The sequence below is a fragment of the Anguilla anguilla genome, chromosome 15 (assembly GCF_013347855.1).
Source record: "Anguilla anguilla isolate fAngAng1 chromosome 15, fAngAng1.pri, whole genome shotgun sequence".
In the NCBI taxonomy this organism is placed as follows: domain Eukaryota; kingdom Metazoa; phylum Chordata; class Actinopteri; order Anguilliformes; family Anguillidae; genus Anguilla; species Anguilla anguilla.
In genome coordinates, this window is record NC_049215.1 from 7148807 (window position 1) to 7172929 (window position 24123).

At 44.6% G+C, this 24123-nt stretch overlaps 1 protein-coding gene and 1 long non-coding RNA gene across 2 annotated transcripts in view; one reads left to right on the forward strand and one right to left on the reverse strand.

Moving 5' to 3' along the window:
* The window catches only part of LOC118214472, a 265667-nt gene that overhangs the window by 52445 nt on the left and 189099 nt on the right, over positions 1–24123 (reverse strand). The window lies entirely within an intron of this gene.
* Positions 5607–24123, forward strand: part of LOC118214468 (acid-sensing ion channel 4-A-like) — a 78918-nt gene continuing 60401 nt past the window's right edge. Inside the window, exon 1 of the mRNA XM_035394445.1 lies at positions 5607–6750. Coding sequence (XP_035250336.1) covers positions 6175–6750 — 576 coding nt within the window. The 5' untranslated portion in view covers positions 5607–6174. The remainder of the gene's footprint in view (positions 6751–24123) is intronic.

A 24123-nucleotide genomic window follows, 5' to 3' on the forward strand; every position in this document is an offset into this window, starting at 1 on the left:
TTATTACTATTCTTTATTTATTCATTCATTCATTTTGGTTATTTCAAAATGCACCTAATCAGCAGATCTGAAGTGCACTGAAATATGCTGGTAATGAGGTTCCAGAGGTCATGGAGAGTGCAGAGTCTGCAGTCTTGGCCTTATGACAACGCTGTTTCTCAGCAAAATGATGACAAAGACTGAGGCCAGTACTATCAACTCCCCAAAAATAAAAGAGGGCCCAGTCACTGTGTAGGTCAATAGCCGTTAACCTTCCAAAGGAAAACACTAATTCAATATACAGCCTGGGTCAAAAACCACCAAAACAATGGTGCCTTGATGAAATAATGCATAAATAAGGAAGGAACGGGTCAGTGAATCAGAAGGACACCAGGCTCAGCTAAGACAGCTTGCGATACTATGCAGGGGCAGATTTATGCCCCCCCCCCCCATATCAGGACTATTTGGAGGGCATGGCTGGATTAAAGAGGTCAATTACTGTGGGATATGGTTCATATCAGCAGGTGTGAAAGCTTGTCGCATGTCCAAATTATAGCTTTTCATTTGTGATGGTCGCCGGTTGACTGAAAACAAACTACACCGTGAAAGATGGCATATCATAGTTCACAATAAACCACGCTTCATGGAGTGTGGAAATCAATAGGTCCAGTAATAATGCAAGTACACAGACACACACACACACACACACGCGCACCCGCACACACACACACACACACACACACACTTATGCACACAGTTTGCCTGAGTCTTCAAATTACTTCCAATTTCAGAATACTGTGAAACCTCATTCTAAGATTACACATTCTATAAAGGAGACTAGAGTCTGTAACCGAACACACAACCAAATTGAGCATGACTGACACTAATGAGTGACACTGTGGCCGAATGTGGCAATTCTATGCTAATCTAAACTAGAATAAAAAAACTAGCAGCTTTAGAATGAATATAGGACTTCTTATTCATTATGGACAAGAAGCTTCCACCTGTTGTTTGTATTGCAGTTCATTCTAAAAACCAGGCTAAAAACTTAGATCTGAACAAATTTACAAAACACAATTTGCGCACATTAATGACTATAAGATGTGCATTTAGCTTTTAACCTTTTAGCTAAACTTTTATTCTTATCTAAAGAAGTTTAGCTAAATTTGTATTCTTATCTAAACAAGCTGAACAGATATTCTTACAAATGGAACCAAGATTTCAAGCTAATTTTACACAAATTGCTTTGGGCTGTTGGTGACATCTGATTTTATTAGAATGGACGATAATGCACTCAAACCTATCATTCCTCCTTCACTGCGTCTTTGCAAGTCGGCATTTTAGACCTTAAGCTAATAAAAATAAAATATTGCACAGAGCTTGACATCAAAGTCTTTTCCTCTCCTCAACCGAAATTCAATACCGGAGTACTACTTGAAATCAAGTCCACTCTTCCCATAAATAATAACTTGCAATCAAAGCCCTTATGATGGCATGCACACAAACGGGATGGGATGAGTGTCGACCTGATCTCTGCTGTAAGCTTTGTTTTTGAATGTAGGTCAGCAGGAAACCCCAGGCAATGGGCTAACCTGTGCGCATGCACTGAACGGCCCTACAATAACTCTGGTGGCTAGGGGCTTTAGCAGAGGCGAAGTGATTTCAATGAACGTGTGCCTTAGCAGAGGATTACTTTCGCTGAGCTAGACAGCCTGAGAAGTTTCCTTCTGACCAACTGTGTATCTTCTACTCAGTGAACATTTAAAAGAGAAAGCTGCCTGTCTGCCCTGCTGTCTAGCAGATTTATTTTTATTCCTCCATTCAAAATTTATTTTATGGTGTCGTGCAAGTATTTCTTCAGGCTATTCATCAATTTCGAAAATAATAAGTCGTTAAATAAATACACAGTTGAGTGCGAGCAAAGAACATATGGTGAGATATGGTCACTGTTGCTGGTTTCTCAAACGTGGCATGGTGATGGGCCCCCCCGCCTCTCTGACCTTCTGTCCCCCTGCGAATCCCCGTGCTCGCTGCGGCCCGACAGCCGTGGCCTCTTGGCAGCGCCCAAAAAACTGGCTCTGTTCTGCCTGTGGGACAGTCTGCCCGGATCACCTACGTCTGGTTCAGTCAGTCTCAGCTTTCAGAACCCGGCTCAAAACCCACTTCTATCAGTGTGCCTACCTTTATTATTATTATTATTACTATTATTATTATTATTATTGTCTGCTTTCCTACCACAGAGTATGTGGCAGAGGTGTTCTCCCTAATGTGGAGGTGCCTTAGTGCCCAGTGTTGCTCCTCCTCATGGTGCTCTGAGGGTCTGTGTCAGCTGCAACAGGCTTCCATTGTGACTGCCATTATTGGAACCAAAAAATCTTTGAGTTGGATTTTATTTCGAAGCTCAACCATTACACGGTTTTACTTTTTTCACAAGTTATGATAAAAATATCTACGACTGTCCACGCCCCACAATTTGAGTCATCTCTTTACTGAAACGTACACTTAACATTTTTTGGTTCTGGTTTTTTGGTTCACAAAAACAACGTTCCAGTTTTTATTATTTAAACCTATAACTTATGACACCTAAGAAACTGCGTACAACAATCTTTTTTTCCCCTGCCTATCCAATCAAAATGCGAGTTGTTATAACTGCTAGTAAAGGGCAAGTAAATAAAGTATTATGTACCATGTGATCTTTGACCAAATAATCAAATGACCAAAATAAGTGCCACGGAAAGATTAGTCAACTGAAAAAACCTGCTGTTTTCAGTCCGTTGTCCTTAAAGTACCTAAAAGGCTTGTCTGCACAGCAGTTTCATTATTCAGGAAATCGCTTCCTGTATCCAAGTAGCTGGTATTGTGGCCGTGGCTGAGGGTATGACCAGATTCTGTGAGCAGTTCAAGTGCTTGTTAATACTGTAGCATTGCGAAAATGCTTTCTGACCGGCAACAATGAATAACCAGCTTTGTGGCTCCGCCATGATGCTCACAAGACCTTGGCTTCTTTTAAATGATTCATCAGGCAGCTCGGAATGCACTTCACATTGCGGACCACGCTCTCCGCAAAGCTACACAACTCCGCGAGGACGCAACGCATTTACTTCAAAGTCCAACAAACAAAATGCAACCGGCGTATTTTTTGCGTCACGGCGAGAGGTTATCTACTGCGCCCAAACAGCCTTAGTTGAGATTCTTAGCGTACGCGTCCGCTCTGTCACTGTCCCAGACTCGACACCATATAAAAACATGACATATTTTAACTACACGGTTCTGTGATCATGGACAAAGCAGTCAAGCAATTGGGAAATCTCTACTAAAGTCATTTACACAGGTGTAGAAAACCTCAACATACTGTCCTCATGTATGGTACACTGGTAAACGTGCATACACAGTAAACAGTTCAGTGTCAAATCGACAGTTACAGAGTACATGTGGTCCCTACTGGATTTGTGTGTACTCTGTTGGAGATGAATTAGCACTGGAAATTGCAATGTGTATGATAACTCAGGGTGTTCTAGGACATTCTGTTCCTTGAGAGCTGGTTTGTGTACAGGTTTGGATTTCCAGAAATTACCACACCTCAATTAGCTGTATATGGTAACACCAATTCACTTATAGATCCAGCTACACTGTTATACCCATCTCTCTCACATTTTAAGAAAAGAAGGGAAAATAACACATTAAATCAAAATGTCAGATTGTTTGAAACGCTGGTCAACATTGTTTTTTTTCTTTTGCACGTTTTCAATGTGAGTGTGAATGATTATTAGGCTCCAGAGGCAGTCGTATTTGCTGTAATCTAGCCGGCTCGTATGAGATCTGCAGTACGTAACCCGCAGAAAGATTACACCCAGAGGCAGGGGGATACACAATCCTAACAAACAATGCGCACTAATATCCAAAGCGCAGATCTGAAAAGTGATGTATAGCCTACAGGTTTTTATTGTGTTTTTTGATAATATTATTTTTCTCTGTTTGCATTTACTGAGATGGCTTTTTTTTCTTTTCTCAGGACAGCATTGGGCTGCGTCTGACCACAGTTTGTACTTGACCACTAAATTCATGGCGTGTTTTTTCTTTTTTTTCTACCGTATTTATCCAAGTTTTAAAAAAAAGCCCGGAATTGATACGTCTTATTTATTCACCTGTACACCATGCCCCTGGCTCTTTTTAAACCTGGGGAACCTCGTGCAGAGGGACTGAATAAAACAGTACATAACCATATTTTTAATTACTGAGAGACGACCGCCTTGGGGAACTAGGGGTGGCCTGGGGAGTCAGGCCACGGGAAGGGAAAGATCGGAGTGCGTCTTTAATGGCCGCCGGGAACAAGCTGACAAAATTTGCCGGGAACAAGGCGCTCCCCGGGCTTGCGTTTGACTCCGGAGCCGACGCCTGGATGAAGTCTCGCGCTCGATCCGCCACAACGACGCCGGCTCAACTTCGGAGAGGGAACGCTGAAGACGACGAAGAGCGCGGAGCCCGCCGCCGCCGCCGCCGCGTCCCTCGGAGGGATCCTCTCCCGTTTTCCCTCCCGCCCTGAAACGCGTCGCAAACGCGTTCCGCGCACGGCGAGGGGGTTCGAATGTCACGCAGTTCATTCTCACCCGGGAAGTTCATTGCGGCGGAAAATAGCCGCAATCCCGCGATAAGGAGACGCGCTGGATGTGCTCTACTTTGTGCTCTGATGGACACGGCGTGTTCCCGTCTGCAGCACGCGCCGCGGGGGGGGGGGGGCGTAGAGGCGAACGCTCTTAACCACTCTCTCCCGGTCTCTCTCTTTTTTTTTTTTTTTACTCTTTTTTCTTTTTTTTTTAATCAAATAACACCATTAGGTTTTGTTCACCCTGACAGAGGCTCTCAAAAGGGTACGGCGCAACACATTTAAAGCTGTTAAATTCACCTTTAAATGCTCCTTTCCTCTGGGTGGGGGGGGGAAGGGGGAGGGGGGGGCAACGTCTGCCATAGCGTGCCCCGCATGACTAATCCAAAAGGAGGAATAAATTGCGCATCAGAAGGAGCGCTTTTATGTTTTCCTATTTACATAATTTTGTTTGGCAATCGGGGGGAGAGGCCATTAACGGGCGAGGAGAGTGCACCGTAAAGGAGGGCGAGAACAGGGAAATCGATACTTTATTTCAGCGTCTCTAATGTCATCCCGGTTACGCGTCTGAAAGCGGGCGCTCATTTAAATTCACTCGGGAGGCCCGCGATGCCACCATTAATTCCCGATAAGAAAGGGCCGTTGTACTGCCCGCCCTAATCTCTGACAGATGCTTTTGCCGGATCAATAGTCTTTCATTTTATTTCGGTTGCAAAGGGAAGATTGATCATGAAGAGGAGGCCTGGTGCTCATTTCCTCTCCCCCTCACTCCCCATCATTGTTCCAATTAGTCACTCACAGGGGACCTTGGAAGGAGCACTAAAAAACCAGAATCACCCCCCCTTCCCCTTCCCCTTCCCCTCCCCTCCCTCCCCTCCTCCTCCCCCATCAGCCGCCCCTCGCCCCCCCCCCCCACCCCCCCACCCCCGACCCCCCGCAGGATAACCGTCCGGGGCCACATTTTCGGCAGAGTAACCTTTTGGCACGGACTTAATGCGGTCGGAGCGCGGCGGAGCGGCTCAAACAAGTGGAATCAGACGGCAGGAGTTTTCGGCGGGTGGAGGCTTGGATGAGAGGGGGAAGTGGCAGCCCCCTTTCGCCACGGAGGGGGGGAAATAATCGGCGTGTTGCTCGCTCATGAATTATTAAGCAGCCCCCGGCTTATTTGGGCTCCGCTCAAAACGCCGCGCTTCCATCCGCGGGTCTGAAGTGGAGAGCGACCGGCCGTGCTTTTTTTCCCCCTCTCTCTCTCTCTCTCTCTCTCTCTCTCTCTCTCTCTCCCCCCGACGGCTGCCTTGCCGCTGATAAGCGCTTGCCGGCGAGCCGAGCTGAGCGAGCGAGCGAGCGGCGGGAAGCGGAGAGCGCCGTACTGTAGCAGCGACGAAGGAGGAGGAGGAGGAGGAGGAGGGAGAGGAGGCGGCGGCGGAGGAGACGGCTGCGGCGACACTGCCTCTTTTTCTTTTCTTTTTTTCTTCTTTTCTGGAGTTGAGATCTGTTTGGAGAGAGAGAGGCAGGAGCGGAGGGGGCAGCGCGGAGCCAGGGCTTCACAGTTGTTATCGCGAGCGAGCCCCGACGCAGACCTGGCTGCCCACATGCCGATCGAATTCGTGTGCAAAATCAAGTTCGCCGAGGAGGATGAGAAGCAGAAAGGCAAGCCGGACGGGGACCGGGAGAGCCTGATCGGGGAGAGCTGCGCGCCCCCGGCCGGCCACCTGGCCGGCTTCGCCAGCTCCTGCTCCCTGCACGGGATCAACCACATCTTCGTCTCGGGGCGGCTGGGCGTCCGGCAGAGCCTCTGGGCTCTGGCCTTCCTGGCGTCGCTGGTGCTCTTCCTGTACCAGGCGGCCAAGTGCGCCATGTCCTACCTGGAGCACCCGCACGTCACCGCGCTGAACGAGGAGGTGAGCGCCGAGATGGTCTTCCCCGCCGTGACCATCTGCAACATCAACCGCTTCCGCCACGGCGCGCTCAACGACGCCGACATCTACCACCTGGCCAACCTGACGGGGCTGCCGCCCAAGAACAAGGACGGCCACAAGCCCACCGATTTGGAGTACCCCGCCCCCGACATGCTGGACATCTTCAACCGGACGGGGCACCAGCTGGACGAGATGCTGAAGAGCTGCAACTTCAGCGGGCAGAACTGCTCCAGCGACGACTTCTCCGTGGTGAGTCCCGAAGTTTCGCCAGAGCCCGCCGGTTACCCAGCCGCTGCGTTTTATTCATGTGAGCACCTGTCTTTACGCGTGCGACGTGAACGGGAGCAGTGAACGGCACTGTGGGTAATAAAAGAGCCCGATACTAAAACGCGAATGCATGATCTGAGCCGCTCTTAGAATCTGAAGCGTGCACAGTTAAAGGAAATTGTATTTGCTGCCTGTTGAAGGGACATGTGAGGAATTTTAGAAAGAAGCAGGCATCCCATCTAGTTTCCTTACAAAAAGCATTACTTCATATATATAAAAAATAAATAATAAATCTGTGATTTATTCGGGGGGGATTTCTGTAAAACAAACTGAACTCCTGTTTACACGCTTGCTTCCATGGTTCCCGATTCCCATCCTATTTATATCCACATGATACTGCGAACAGACCGCGTATCTCGGTTACAGGGTGTTATCATTGTGGACAGGAGGGCACCAGTGCTTCAACAGTTCAGATCGTTCAAAAGGTTTGAGAAGATAACCGCGGAGAGCGACCGCGCCAGCACTTCTGCCGGAGGGGGAGGGAGGGAGAAAAAAAAAAAGGCAGGAGTAACAAGCCGTGTTTACTTTTCCCAGGCAGACTGTGGTTTTATGCTGCCTCCGATGCCCGGAGCTCAGAGAGCGCACAGCGGCGCGATCCACTTCTAAAATAACTCCGTAACCCCACTTAAGCCCGCTGCCCCCTGTCAGCGGGGGGGGGGTGAATAATGTTCCGCTAATGTTGCGTTTCAATCTCGCCAATGTTCGCGTGAAATATTAACAGGTGCAAACACGGTTCTGGCATTAGCCAGATTGCCAGGGATGGATAAGGCAGCTTCTGGGGATTCTCGGGGCGAGAACCCGCGCGCCTCGCCCGCTATTTATTAAAGCCGCGGCCCAAATGGGAAATGGATTTTTTTTTACCTCTGCAGACGAAATGGAATATGCGATTGCTTTGGGATGATTAAGTGCTGATGTCAAGCCTTAATAGGACAAGTTGCACTCGGATACGCTCACTTTCCCAATTGCTGAAAGCTGGGTTTTTTTTTCCACAGAGAGATTATACGGAATTAGCTCCGGAATGCCACATTAGTGACAAAAGAAAAGTTAGTAAAATAACCCTCTTTTGCCTTCTAATCTGCGGAATTCCCGAACGCCAGTTTTTGCGGTGCATTTATTTGTCTTAATTAACCACATAGAAACAAGGACTTACCAAATCACTCTTGTCTACATATTACAACTGTTTAGTCAGGCAAATCTTTGCACAATTTTGGATGGTTAATTACTGACATGTTTTACATAACAGTATTAAGAGAAAATTCCTCATAAATATGAGATGTACTGGACTATTTCCTAACCATGTTTTACACCCTTGATAGTTGTTTATTTATACACTTAAAAGTACAACAATGCCACAGAAAATCCATATGGTCCTAAATCCCTGGACAACCCCATTTTAGGGGTGGGTGTTATTATTGCTTTAACTTTAGCTGACAGATTTTTCCACTTCTTTGCCAACTTATTTTTGGCTGTTCCAAGCCGAGTGTCATTGTATTCTAATGTGTTTACTAAATTGGTTTGCAAATGTTGCACTCGACAGACTTTTTGCCATAAACTCGGCTATTGAATAGGCTGCTATACTTTGTGACCTTTTTGTCTTGCAGCTTAACTGTTTCCCTGAGATAGCTTTTTCTCTCGCAGGATTCTTAAATTGAGATCTTTAAAGGCATACTGCACAGTGCAAGTAAAATGGTCACTGGATGGATAAAGAGATTATAGACTAGAATCATTAACTTTGAATTATTCTGAAAAAAATATATTTAATCTTATTTTTGGTTGGAACCATTTCCTGTGGTGCATGCAACCTGAGACCACTGAGCTCCGGGAAAGTATTATTGGCATGATATAATAATGGACAATTGTGTTTACAATTGAAAATAAACATTATTACATTAATAGTTCGTACACACAGCCTCTGGAACATAACATTACTGTACAAGCTGCTCGGGACTGCCTTAAAGTGCATTTAAAAAAAAAAAACCCAAATGCCCCTACAACCAGACTCTAAAGCCAGAATAGTTGCTGGTTGCCAGAAACGTCTGTTTATCCCTCATTGCGCGTAAAAACACTCATCACTCCAAAACTTACACTCAACCTGAAGGTGAATTATCCCTACAAGGGGATCACACTTCTCTGTAGGCAAGCACAATAGCAGGCTGACAGTCAGTTAATTCCAAGCATAGATCTGTGGAGTGTACTCTGACGTGGGTCACCCCATGTCGGCCATTAAGGGTTAGGAAGGACTTCTTCCTGCATTAAGTCCCTTTGAATTTTTCACACGGCCCTCTGCTCTTTCTGGCAGCGTGTGACCTGCGTCTGATAGTCTGTCGAGCAGACGTTACAGATTTACATTTCCCCTGTTTCCCTCTATACATGACAACTTGTGTGCTCCACACCCACGGGCAGCACAACCAGGACTGAGGGCAGTCTGGCATGGAGCGCTGGGGCAGTACAGCAACGTGATTTTTACTAGCAAACGCATCAATACTGCCTTCGGGTTTTTATCCTCAGTTCCTGTTATGACAAGGGTGGGACCTGAAGGCATACAGAAAGGCATCATTTATATAATAAAAAAATAAATAAAACTAAGAAAAAATGTTTAATATAAAATCTGATTCACACACACGCACGCACACACATGCACACACACACAAACACAGTATATTTATTTATTTTATTGTGCACGCATCATAGGTGACTGGTGGTTTTCAGCTCTTCATGTTCAATGTTTCCAAAATGACAAAATGCAAATGAATCAACGCTTCAACCAATCACCTACGAATAAAGTGCCCGCTCCTGAATGGGACCAGCAGAGTTGTATTCCTTTTATGCATCATCACACCGGCTACGAGACAATTTCATATTTAAAAATTTTGAGGAGTGACCTTTGAAAAACGGTCTAGTTGCGGAGGCAATTACGCCAATTTGCATTTTCATCGGGTGATATTACGCTCACCGTCTGCGCAGAGAAACCGAGCAGACACAAAGGCGTTTCGCTGCCCAGCCGGAAAAGGCTCGGCTGAGTTCGGTTTATGCCACGGGCCGTCTCTCAGTAACTTTCTTTCAGTGCTCTGACCGGAGTCAGCTCAGTCTGCAGGCATCAGCATTTCTGGCCCACTCACAACAGAGCCGGGGGTGAGGCTGGGGTACTGTATGGCTAGCTTATCCATTATTGCTTCCATCAAGTCGGGCACAAACTTTTGGCACCAACTCTCTTGGAGGAGTCAAATACATTTGGAGAAAATGGTTCACCGTCACTAAGGATCACAGTAGACATCCACTGGTACAGTACAGATAATATACATCCAAGTTATTCCTTTTATTTACATTTATTTTGTCAAGACAATCTCTGCCATGGGAGACTGCACTTTCATTTTGATACGTGCAGATAGCAACATTGAATGTGTCATGTGCTAGAGTTGTGCAACTGAAAGACACTCATGTGTCCTGGAGCTTAAGCTCTGACTCATATTAACAGTTTTTGGCCTGCGGTGGGGAAAAAAATCAGGCTAAGAAAAGAAACCGAAGAAACTGTTTCATATGTAAAATTTAATGACTGTTGTCGTCAGCAGTGCAATTGGTGTAATTATTGACTGTTGGGTAGCAAAAACCTTATCTCACTTCCACTCAGCCAACAAAATTAAATATTACTACAGGCAAAATGCAGCATGGTTGCCTGGAGAGGGGGAGGAGGGCAAATAAGGAACGGTGATTAATTTAGATTTTTTTTTTTACTATAAATCAACATTCTCGTGCAATTGTTTTTAAGTAGAGGAGTTAGCCAGGTAACATATGAAGTCAGAATTGCTATGACCATGACCAAGTATGATCATTGTTTAACCGAAGTTCAAATCAAATTCTTAACAAAACATGATCTTTGCTCTTTTGGTTAATTGGAGAAGGGGTTTATAAAAAAAAAAAAACAGCCGTTGCAATTAAGGGCTACAGTATGCCCTGTTAAGACACTGTTCAAGCGTGTGGACGGGGTTCACAGTGTGGTATCGAATGTGAACTCTGACTGGCAGCCCCACAGCCCCGTAGTGTCAGCGGTGTCATCGCTCCCCAGCGCCCTCTGCTGGCGCATCGGGTGCCCGCAGTCGGCTTGCCCGAGCTGCACATGAAAGAGTATTCACCCGCCTCACGTCTGTGCGAGCTCAAAATGGGGAGTGAGGCGTAAACTGATACAGCGGTATGACATCACGTGTTCTGGAGCAGAGCAGTGCATATGGTTGGACATTTAAAAAAAAAAAAAATTAAAAGAAAAACAGGAGGGAAGAAAAATCAAGTTTAGCAAACAATGGCTGCATCCCTGCGGTGACTGTAGCATAGCATGGGACTACCGGATGGGTCATCCCGTTAAAACCCGGTCGCAGTGCGCAATATCCGGTATCAGATCAGGACTGTGACTACGGAGGTGGCCCTACGGTGTGGCCCATAGCTGGCTGTAGTGTTGCCAGGTTACGGAGGGACGAGCAGGTCTCACTGGCTGTTCTGATATTAGCTCAGCCGGCGGCTTGTGGCGGGAAGGTAAGTGGCGGCGTTCGGTAGTGCGTTAGGGTAGCGCGTTCGAAACGCGGAGCGCGCTCGTCAGCGCTCACCGAGCTGAAGGGTTACGCAGAGCAACGAGACGGGCTCACGAATGCATCTGGGTATTCTAAATTGGACGAAAAAGGAGAAACTTGGGAAAACACTGTTTTCGATAAACAAACAGAGCTGTGAAAAGTCACCTGGGACTTCACCGGAGGATTTCAGAGTCACCGGCATTGTTTTCCATCTGCATTTGTGCTAAACAAATACATGGCAGCTTTATTTTCCTCCTAAATGTCGAGACTATAATAAGGGCAGCAATCAGCATAATTGTTTGGTTCTTTTTTTTATTTCCAAAATGATCTGAATCTGAACCGGACCTAATTACAGCCAAATTTAAATTTAAGTAAAATTTAAATTTAATTTAAACTAAGTAGTTAATTGTTTTTGAGCTGGCAATTTTGTCTGCCACTGTACACAGAAAGGTGAGCGAGAGATTTGCAGTTCTCAGCTTCTTATTAAAGGCTATTTTTATACATTTTGGCTTCACCATGTAGAAATTACATTACTTTTTACCCCCCCCCCCCCCCCACTTCAGGGCACCATAATATTTGGGACAAATAGCTTCACAGGTGTTTATGATTAGTCAGGTGTGTTCAATTGCTTCCATAGTGCAGGTATAAGAGAGCTTTCAATATCTAGTTTTGATTCTAGGCTTTTTATTGCCTTTGGAGTCTGTTATTGGCATTTGTCAACATGAGGATCAGAGTTGTGCCAATGAAAATCAAGGAAGCCATTATGAGGCTGAGAAATATAAGAAAAACAGCCAGACACAGAACAAACCTTAGGCTCACCTAAATCAACTATTTGGAACATCATTAAGAAGAAGGAGTGCACTGGTGAGCTCTGTAATCACAAAGGGCCTGGTAGACCAAGATGGACTGCATTTATATAGTGCTTTTATCCAAAGCGCTTTTACAATTGATGCCTCTCATCCACCAGGGGTTAGGTGTCTTGCTCAGGGACACTTCGACATGCCCAGTGCGGGGATCGAACCGGCAACCCTTCGATTGCCAGACAACCGCTCTTATCTCCTGAGCTATATGTTGCCCCCAAGGCCCCCAAGGTCAAGACAGACCTCTACCGTTCATGACCGAAGAATTCTCACCATAATGAAGAAAAAACCCCAAGCACCTGCCCGACAAATCAGAAACACCCTTCGGGAGGCAGGTGTGGATGTGTCAGTGACTACTGTCTGCAGAAGACTTCATGAACAGAATTACAGAGGGTACACTATAGATAAACTAGTTGGTTGCAAAAACAGGTTGGCCAGGGTGCAGTTTGCCCTGAAGTACTTAAAAGGGCCTGCAGAGGTCTGGAAAAAGGTCTTTTGGACAGATGAGAACAAGATTCACTTGTGTCAGAGCAAAGTGTGGAGGCCAAAAGGAACTGCCCAAGATCTACCCTCCTCATCTGTGAAAAACGGTGGGGGTGTTATGGTTTTGGCATGTATGACTGCCACAGGTACTTGTCTTCTTTGATGATGTAACTGCTGATAGCAGCAGCAGAATGAATTATCTGCTCAAATTTAAGCAAATGCTTCATTACAAAACAATGATCCAAAACATACTGCTAAAGCAACAAAGGAGTTTTTTGAAGCCAAAAATGAGAAAATTCTTGACAAGCCAAGTCAGTCAGCCAATCTAAATCCAATTGAACGTGTTTCATATGCTGAAGAGAAAACACAAGACAACAAAAGCCCCCAAAACAGCAGAAGTTGAAGATGGCTGCAGTACAGGCCTGGCAGAGCATCATCAGAGAAGATAATCAGCACCTGGTGATATCTACAGTATGGTAAATGGTAAATGGTAAATGGACTGCATTTATATAGCGCTTTTATCCAAAGCACTTTACAATTGATGCCTCTCATTCGCCAGAGCAGTTAGGGGTTAGGTGTCTTGCTCAAGGACACTTCGACATGCCCAGGGCGGGGTTTGAACCGGCAACCCTCCGACTGCCAGACAATCGGTCTTGCCTCCTGAGCTATGTCGCCCCTATGGGTCACAGACTTCAAGCAGTCAGTGCATGCACAGGATATAAATGACAAATCATGACTAATTTCCTTTTCGTAACATTATTGTCCCAAAAATGATGATTCCCTGAAATGGGGGCCTATGCATAAAAGTGCTGTAATTTCTACATGGTGAAACCAGAATAATATATGAAAATATAAGTACCCTTTCATAAGTACCCTTTCATAAAAGCTGAGAATCTGTACTTTAACCACACATGAATTGTTTGATTGCAATCTAAAATTGTGGAGTACAAAGTGAAATCAAGCAAAAAATATGTATTTGTTCCAAACATTTTGGAGGGCACTGCACACATACACATACACACACACACGCACGTGCGCGCACACTCACACACACAAATATATAGCAAGATTATCTGATTCTCACACATGCGCACACACACATGCACGCAAATATACATCAAGATTATCTGATTTGTGTTCAGCACCAAACGTGTTTAAAAGCGCTCGTGTACAATTAATCACGTTAGCTTGTTAGATTTCCGTCGCAAGGTGCGTGAATTTGAAAAAGATAATTGAATATTTAATGGAATGAGACCAACATGAGAAGGTGACCTGTCCATAATAACTCCATCTATTCAATCTACATCAAATAATTAACATTTAAACACGAGTAATTTAAATCAGTCGCTGTCCATTCAAAATGAGAGCAGGCCATAGGGATCACACTTGGTGAGTCAGTTCCCTGCAAGTCGAAGGCTCCAGAATTGCAAGGGCAAACAAGACTGTCATATTTTTCATTTTTTTCAACAGTGCGGTTTAATACATTTTTGCAAAGCACTGGACCCAGTAACCAGCCTGATGTTGATAGAGCTGGGTACGATTACTCCGTTCCGCTCTCCCTCCCCTGTAGATGTATTGATATTCAGGAGAGACATTAAAAGGATATAAATCTCAGCGGTGATGGCACAGATTGGAGGTGGCTGTTCTAGTCGCAGAAGTGACAGAAACATGATAGGTAACTCGCAGTACCTGTGGCGTTTCTCTTGCTTCTGCAACTAGAACGGTTCAGATTGCTATTCTTTCTTTTTTTATTACAAAATTCCTCTCTTCTCACAAACAGATTTGCATGCCTTCATATGCTGATGAAATCAGTGCAATTAAAACACAGCCATTGAGGTACAGCAGCAGTGAATGTAGAGTTTAACAGGCTGTAATTGTAACTGCAGTTTTATCAGTTTCAAGAGTCATTGGATCAATAGACTTCAACAAAGGTTCTTGACATTAAACTCGTCAGTAAGGATCCAGATGAACCAATTTGTATGCTTATTTTGTTTGATGTGATACCATCATTTTGTGAGTTCTAGTGGTGGATCACATGCAATTGAAAAGATATACTATGTAGATACAAAACATTTCCAAAAGTATGTGGACACCTGAACATCGCGCCCATACAGTATGCACTTGTTGAACATCTCATTCCAAAACCACGGGCATTAAGATGGAGCTGGACCCCCCTTTGCTGCTGTAACAGCCTCCACTCTGCTGGGAAGGATTTCCACTAGATTTTGGAACATGGCTGCGGGAATTTGCTTCCATTCAGCCACAAGAGATTTAGTGAGGCTGGGCAATGATATTGGGCGTAAGGCCAGGCTCGCAGTCAGCATTCCAATGGATCCTAAAGGTGTTTGATAGGGCAAAGGTTAGGGCTCTGTGCAGGCCACACTAAACTCAGAAACCCATTCCTTTATGGACCTTCCTTTGTGCATGGGAGCATTGTCATGTTGAAACAGGAAATGGCCTTCCGAGGACGACAGAGGACCGATGACGCGCTACAGGCTTCAGAACTCGGCGGTGCCGTTCTGTGAGCTTGTGTGGCCAACACAGCTGAGCTTTTGTTGCTCCTATACATTTCCCCTTCACAAAAACAGCACTTACAGTTGACTGGGGCAGCTCTAGCAGTGCAGAAATTTGATGAACTGACTTGTTGGTAAGGCATCCTATGATGTTGAAAGTCACTGAGCTCTTCTACTGCCAATGTTTGTCAATGGATGTTGCATGGCAGTGTGTTTGATTTTATGCACCCGTTAGCAATGGGTGTGGCTTAAATAGCTGAAACCACTAATTAGAAGGGGTGCCCACATACCTTAGGAAATGTACTGCAACTGCATATTAATCATCTTGTCCAGTTTACTGAGGCTCACTTAACAGACCATTGTGTACTTATTGTACATCACTTTGGATAAAAGCATCTGTCAAATAAATGCAATGCAATGTAATTGTGCATTATTTAATCGCCTGGGGACAGCAAAATTTGATCATGGGGGAGTGCACTGACATGGTTGCGGTAATTGTTGCTAGAAGTAGAAATTGTCGACTTCAGTTTCAAACTTTTAAGAGAGTAATTGCAACTTAAATGTCCTTACAGAATTCTAAGGAAAAAAATAAAAACATTTTAAAGATCTATTCATATTAATAAATATAAAATAAACATTGAATTAGAAAAAAAAATCTGGTTTGGAGAAGACTCACTGTTCATACAACCCTGAAATATCAGTATAGCTGAAATTGTATATAGGAGCAATTACACATTTGTTCTGGTGAACCATGCATGCTCAAAAGTAAATAATGACTGCATGTATTACCATTTCTGTGACAATATTTATTACTATATCTATAGATCAATATATTAATGACTGTGTGCTCATCTCCACAAGATAAACAGTGAATGTCCCAGCACACAAACACTACAACACACCAGCTGATTTCCCCTGAGCACAGAACACCACACATTTGATCCATCTGCCTTGTGCAGATACTGCATACTGCAGGTTAGCAAGAAAAACTATTTCCCAGATCAGTTCATCTATCTACTACTGGTCCCGCATTTAACATGCACAGGTTCACCTGGGAAACAAGTATTGTCTAAGATGCATTCGACATCTTAGTCAAAAAAAAAAAAAAGAAGCTTTAACAGGACCCTTTCCACACACTCCCAGTGGTTCTCTGTGAGGTGAAGATTTTGACAGTAATAGGTGCTCTGTGTTGTTGAACGCGTAGCTGGCAGCTCCCCCAGGGGGGAAGGATGTCGCTCTCTCAAATGGCTTTCAGACACAGCAGTGTGAGAATGACATCAGGTTCCCCAGCGGGGGCTGCGTCTGGCTCCGCCTCGTGCTGCCTGGCACCCTGTAGCCCCTCCCCCCGCCTTCTCTCTCCTCCTGCCTATTGGGTCCCATTGGAACATCAGGCCTCCAGAGGAGTCAGGGCGATGAGGTGGTCGCCAAGCACTTTATTTTTCGTATGCATGGGGGGCAGTGGAACAGCACCTGTCCGAACACTCAGCCATGGACTCTTTCATACGTTGGCATCACTTTTAAAAAAGGGTTCGAAAAAAAAACTTCAACAAAAGCTTCTACGTGCACACGAGTTATTCTTAGTTCTCCACAGCTAGTACAACACAAAATGTTCTCAACCACTCACTGGTTCACCGTAAAATGTCCAGTGTTAATTCAGCTCTAACTCACAGAGTGCCTAACAGTCTAACAGAGTGGAACAGTTACATGTGAGTTCAACAGTGACCATATGTAGTCTGTAAGAGCTGAACATTTTACTGCGCTATACGAGCCAATGTAAATGTCCCATTTAGACGAACCCGTTGGCACTTTCTCACAGGCAGGGAGGTGACTGCCGATGGCTTCACCTACGGAAGTCTGTCAATAGCGCGCGCGGTTCTGCTGCAACGCATCACGCCATCCCGAAACGACTGCCTTTCGCTTTCCCCGGTTAATGCCTTCCGCCGCTAACAGCTTGGCGGGCCGCGCGCCACCTCTCGCGTTTCGTGATTCACCCGCCCTCTCCCGCAGACGCGCGGGGAAGGGTCGCCCCCCCTCCGTCGTTGCCCCGAGCCTCCCGCGGAGACGAGGGGCGGCCGGAGAGGCGCCGGGCCCCTTTTCAGTGGGCGAAGCGAGATCCTGCCGAAACAAAATGGGTGGTTGGAGCAGTCTGGCTCCCTTCCCCTCCCACGCACCACCTTCTGCGCTCTTACAGTGTTTTGGACGGCGAGGATCTAAATCAAAGTCAAATTAGCGCGCGCGTTTGACTCAAAGTGTGGCGCTGCTGCTGCGTCTCCCCTCAAAGAAGCCCAAGCTGGAGCCAGGCAGCCCGTGTGTGCTGCAGAGCATGACTCATTATCCGCTTCTGGATCTTTTCGAGTTTTAATAAACCCAAATTGTTTCCAGAGCCTATTTTTTTTTGAAGAGCAGACTTTGTAAACCCCCCCCCCCCCCACCCCACCCCCCGCCCCACGAGGAAAACTGCATCCTGGGGCATTACTGTTGCCCTGACAAAAATAATAAAAAACGAAAAAAAAAAAAACCATCTTAATTCTGTGAAGCAATTTTTCCTGCAAGGTAAATACTCCTCACAGATAACTCCAGTCTAACCCTAGGGACCCTTTCACCCCCCGAAACATTAATTTCCTTTTGACAAATACCACATATATTATGTGAGCGCCTGAGTCTGAGTGTGTGTGTTTCCTCTGGATGATGGAGCTTTGTAAAAGACTGAAAAAATTACCAACTTTTTCCTCCCACTCTTGGATCAATACATCATTCAGTCAGACTGTTTCCCAGCCCTAACGCCGTCTGTGACTAATTACGCCGTGTCTCCATTTTGGAGTGAGGATTCCCAGCCATGTCTGTTAACCCCAGTGGAGCTGGACAGGAACGCTCCGGTACCTCCGCTTGTGTAAACATTAAGACTCCCATTCAAATCCATGTGAACGTGACTGATACCGAAGAAGCCTCTCTCTCTGCAGTTGGCACATAATTCAAGCTGATTTGTCTTTGTTAACATTATAATTATATTTATGCAAAGACCCCATAGGCAAAGAACATTGAAATAGGTCCAGTGCATTACAGATTTTGATATCTCAGGTATGTTTCTTTACCACTGGGAATATTTAAAACTATTTTCCTCACCGATTTTCAAAGCTCCACTCTGAACAGATTAGTAAAAATTCTAATAGAAAATGAATTAGCCCTGCTTTTAGTCTGAAAAGCATAATGGGAGTGTTTTTGTCTATCATTGGCATCTTTAAATGCTTTGAAAGCATCTTTTTTTTTTTTACTGCATAGAGAAATGAGATGTAAAAATCATTGCACTGCTGCAATTTGCATTAAAATACCACAGTTGAAATGGACTTCCATACAACAAAACGAGATGGCAGTTCATAAATGTCAAGCGTAATATCCGACCCCCCCCCCCCCCCCCTCGCCCCCAGGTCTTTCTGTGCGAAGAACTGGTGTCTGCTTGGCTGGACGATCGGCTCGTTTTCCTTGGACTAATGCTGCACTCGGAGCTCTGCCTCTCCCTTTCGCCTTTCGCATTCATTCTCGTTAATACTCGCACTGAATTATGGGTAAATTTCCTGTGTTTCACACAGCCAGTTATTGGCTCTTTATTCTTATGCTCCTCTCTAATTGTATTCATTTGTTTCGCAGTTCCCCTTTACTGGGTACATGCCGGAGAAGTCTGTGTTCATTTCGTTGCAGCAGTGCCCCACCCCGCAAACAAACCTGCAACCTCTACTAATGAGAATCCATTGGGTTTATTTCCTCCAGTGTTGCTCATAATGTCTGAGGATCTCAAAGTGCTTTGCGGAGAAGGTGAGGAAACTAAACTCGCCCGTGACCAACACGTAGCGCACATGTGAGTGATGAAACGGCCAGCAGAACGCTCTCCACACATTAGCCCAGGTGGCTAAAATAGGGTACAGTTAAATGGTCTGGCTAAAATAGGGTACAGTTAAAAGGTCTGGCTAAAATAGGGTACAGTTAAAAGGCCACACTTCCAGAGCCACACTTGGAATCTGGCCAGGACTTTGGAGAACAACCTACTCTACAGCATCTCCAGCGGCACACTACTCTGGGGAAATTGATTTCTACTGGCTGCAGGGAAGACTGCCCCCTACTGGCCAACTACCAAGTCAGAAAAGATTAGACCACGGGTCCCCAATCTTATCCAAAAAGAGCTGGTGTGGGTGCAGGTTTTTTTTTGTTTTTTTTGTGCCAAGCACAATACCACCTGATTAACTGACTAATCAGGTCTTCGATAAAGTGGAATCAGGTCTGTGTGATGGGCTAATACAAACACCTGCACCCACACTGGCCGTTTTTAAACTGAGGATCCATGGAGACAGCTCCTAGCTTGCTACAATGCTCCTTCCTAGTTTTAAGACCATTTTGTGTATATGGTAAGCATGTGACAAATGTGTTAATTAGGTATAACATGGGCATCCAGTAACATTCAGCAAAATAAACCACTAGTTTTCCTTTTACCTGGACACAAATCGGTAAAGAAAACCTGCCAGGTTGCACAAACTTCAAAAGCTATTTGCTGTACATGGGCTTCCTTGTCAAAATTCTGGTCAGACATCAGATGCGTCCAAATGCGGAGGCTTCCCAACACAGTGTGCAGAAACCCATCAGCGTGGTCAGCTTGCGTCCATGTCAGACGGCTTTGATGTTGAATGCTTTATAGCGTTTGAGCCCGAGCCAAATGATAGTGCACTGCTTCTATGTAAAAAAAAAAAAACCACATTTAGTCATTTTCTCTGACAAGGTCATGTTGACTTGAAGCGAGGGCACCGGGATGGATGTAGATTATGGAAGCTTGGTGGTAATAATCTGAAAGTGTCCTCTTGGGGGGGGGGGGGGTATGTCTTTTCGGGCCAGTTAATGCAGTTTCCTTCGACAATCCCTCACAGGAGCCCGCAGCCTGGAAATAAAACGCCTCGAGGCATCTTATTTGCGGCAGAGCGTTTCTGTCGATGATATGGTAAAGCGCTAACCACAGCGAGCAGAAACTCCTGAGCGATAGCTGGAATACGCGCCGTGACATCACGGCTTAAAGGACCGGAGCTTATGACTAGAACATTACAATGAGTGTGGCAGTGTGTGCTGCATCCTTGAGAAAGGAACTTTAGCTGAACCATCTCATTACATCTCAGATTATATTAGATATATATATTAGATTATATTACAAATGATAAAAAAATAAAGACATTTATTAATTTATTATTTTGCGTCAGCAGGTTGATTCAATTTATCGCAAAAACCCCGATGTTTATTTCACTGTCTGCTGGACAGTTCTACTTTGGGGTTCCAAGGACCTGAGGTCCCTGTCAATGTTACTTTACAATTCAGACCTATCTATTCACCATCCCAAGGTGCGGGTCATGCTAAACAGTAATTCAATCTCGTGGTTTGGGTGCTGCCGACAAATCATTCGACCTTCAGTTGAAGCCCGGCGTCATCTAAATCATGAGATGTCACTCTCTGGCGAGTATGCCAGTAAAAACGCTGCTTTTCACTAATGTCTAGATTTCAATGAATTCATTACGGACTAATGAGATGACAAAAAGGGCAAAATGACAAGAGGAAAAACTATAATATCCAATTTTGGTTCAGATGCAGTTATGTAGATGAAATACATGAACGCTGGCACACTCATAGTACAGCATTCTTACTGTCTTTTTTCCGTGTTTTCTCACGGATATCACTGAAGGAACGAGAACAAACATTTGACATTTAAGAAATGAGCCAGGCTTCTGGTCGTTTGTGACCATCTGGTACAATTGCTCGCAATAGAGACGTTAAGTGATGTCAAAAACGCACCATTTGCACTGATATCGGAAAGCACGAATCTTTCTTCACGACTGTAAAAGTACAGTAATAGTTAAGATGACTGCCGCACGCAGAGCTGTGTTTATACTCAGCTGAAGCAGGCTTTTGAAGCGCTTAGCTGAGTCACTGGCCAATTGGTCCCGCAATCCTTCAGAAACAGGGAGAGGAGAGGAGGGGATATCATTTGGCTGAGATAGTAAAGGCATTGAGGACTGTAAATTGTAGTTTGTGCAAGAAGATGATTGATTGGGGAGTGGATCCAGTGGCCCACCCAAGTTTAAAAGGACGGCAGTCCTTCCAGAGCGTAGACTTCAACAAGAGAACACTTTCCCCACAGTGTTTTTCACTACAAGGCTTTTATAGGGATAGGCATGCTTAGGCATGATACTGTAGACATGGTTTTCTATATTTCTTATTACACAGACTGCAGCATTTCTGTACCCTTATCAAACATACACTCTCTCTCTCTCTCTCTCTCTCACACACACTCACACTCACACAAACACAATATGCTAAAACTGAGCTTTGAATGTGCAGTGTGAGCTTAAGACTCATATTAGGTGACTTAGGTGAACAGATGCTTTACTGGTGACATATTCTTTTCTTGTCACCTTGCAATGATGCAAAGGGTAGCGTCTGAGGTCTTATATAAAATGCTAACAATCTTGGTCGTACCATGAGTAAGGCTTAAAGCTAGAGTACTGCTTAGCGGATGATGACATACTCCTCATAATGACATTCTAGAGAAGAGGCTTTCATAGCAATTCACCTTTTCCCCAATATGCAATATTCTGTAACAAGCAGCAAATATATTTTTTACTTCCATGTGTGCCATTTGTGCAGCGTCATAAGATCCTGTACTATTAAATGCATTACTGCTATTAAGCAGACACTCTTATCCAGAGCAACTTGAACAATCATTTTTGCCTTGAACTGATTTATAGAGCTGGATATATACCACTGCAACTCAGGTTAAATATCTTGCTCAAATGTACAACAGCAATCCTCTAACCTCGAAATCAAACCTTACATGCCCAGGTCCCTAACCATTACACTACACCATGACTCTGCTTATGAGTGTTTTGCAGCTACTGTAGATGAACAATCTTATTATTGACATGCATAAACAGTTTAAATATGGTGAAATAGTGTCACCATTTTGCGTTAACTTTATAGCCCAAACACTTATTGCTGAAATGTGTGTGCAGGAAAATGTATTTTTTTTGACAGACCAGAAAAACACAGACAGACCAGTTGTTTTTTTCCTATAAAATTTGATATGAAATTTGATAAAAAGCACAAAACGCATCTAATATTCATGCTCTTACTGAGCTGTATGCATGTAGCATTATCTGTTGTGTTATTCAGCAAGAATAAAATGGCTGTGCATATGGCTGAGTACGTGTGAACACTTTTGGGTTATTTATTATTCAATAAATACCCCAAATGTGTTATAATGAAATGTCTGCTCTGTGCATGGTTTAAATTCCAGATGGGACACTGCTATTATTCCTGTGAGCAAAGTACTTTTTTTATGAAGTAAAAAACAGCTAATGAGTTACAGTGTTTAAGTCACGATGAGGGCGTCTTCCAAGAAAATAATAATTCTCCTGTCAGTGTTCTGTCTTTACTCAGAACTACTTTGATTCCCTTGCCTCCATTCTCTTGCCTGTCTCCTTCCCCTGCTGGGAAGAGTGTTCAACAAGATGAAGAGTGAACCCGAGACTGAATTACCCAGAAACACTTAGTTGAGCAGTTCTGTTTAAATTTCCGGAACAGCGTGTCACAGGAAATCTTGCCACATGCTGCTTCTTCTGCTGCTCACCTCACGTTACCTTTTTCAAACCCCTCTCTGCTCACGGCATACTGACAGCTAAAAGAATAGAAAGATTGGGCTCATAAGTGAACATCTGTGAAAACCGGCCAAGAGACAATCCCCAATTTTTTGATCACGTGAACGTTCAGGTGCTGTTCAGTTTAAGGCTGAGATTCAGTTTGCAGTAAGCTATTCATCTTTAACAAACGTAAGCAGTCGTTTATACGTTATGCAATACTTCTGGCCATTTCAGTGACTTCCTTAATCAAAATGTTTAGCCGTACATGCTAAATTAAACTCCTGCGTAAACTAGTTTTCATCATGTTAAGGATAAAGCCAAATTCTATTAGACTAAATTGGGGCCTACTGGCTTGAGTGCATTGCTCTATAAATTGGGGGGTACACACCACCCCCCCCCTTCTGTCCCTCAGACCCCTGTACAGTATGACCCCATTTCTCCTGGACTGGCCTCCTGGGCTCAAGCATGCATAGATATTGAGGTGACAGTCACACCGCAGTTCATTGGCGAGTCCAAGGGCACGGTGTGAGTTATGGATTAAGGGTATCCGGCAACAGCTGGGGAGCCACACGACACCACAAAGCCAGCCCTCACAGAGATGGATAAGACTGCCGCTTCCTTTTCGTTCCCAGGTGGCAGGTTTATTCTAGAGTTAGGTAAATAATCTAAAAAATGCTTAATTAAAGGTGCGGTGTGTAAGTTTGCTATAAGAATATTTTTGTTCATATTTGGTTAAATTTCCTCCACATTCCGAAAGATATCAATAAATTCAAAGGTCTACGAAAAAAAATCTGGTCTCTCTGACTGCCCCAGGCTCTGAAATCAGCCACTCCAAATTTCAGCGTGCCTGAATCTTAACAACCAATCAGGACAGCTGTATGCCCCGCCTCCATTTGCGCATTCACAGCTCTGCCAGAGCAAACAGGGTGGGCGGGGCTAGTGCTACAGAGATAAGAGCAGAGCACAGGTCACGTTACCTAGGCATCCAAACGAAACAACACTACCCTACCCTGTCATCTTATGTATAAACTATGTTTTTACTCTGAATTTGACAGATTATGAAAGCCAAGATTTTGTCCTGCTAAAATAAGATACCCTGACACAGCCAAAAATGAAATTTTTTGGCATAAACAAAGATTTATGTAAAACTGGCCATAACGACTTCCAACTGATTATGATAGAACGGGTCACACACAGTTTAAAGGCTTTAAATGTA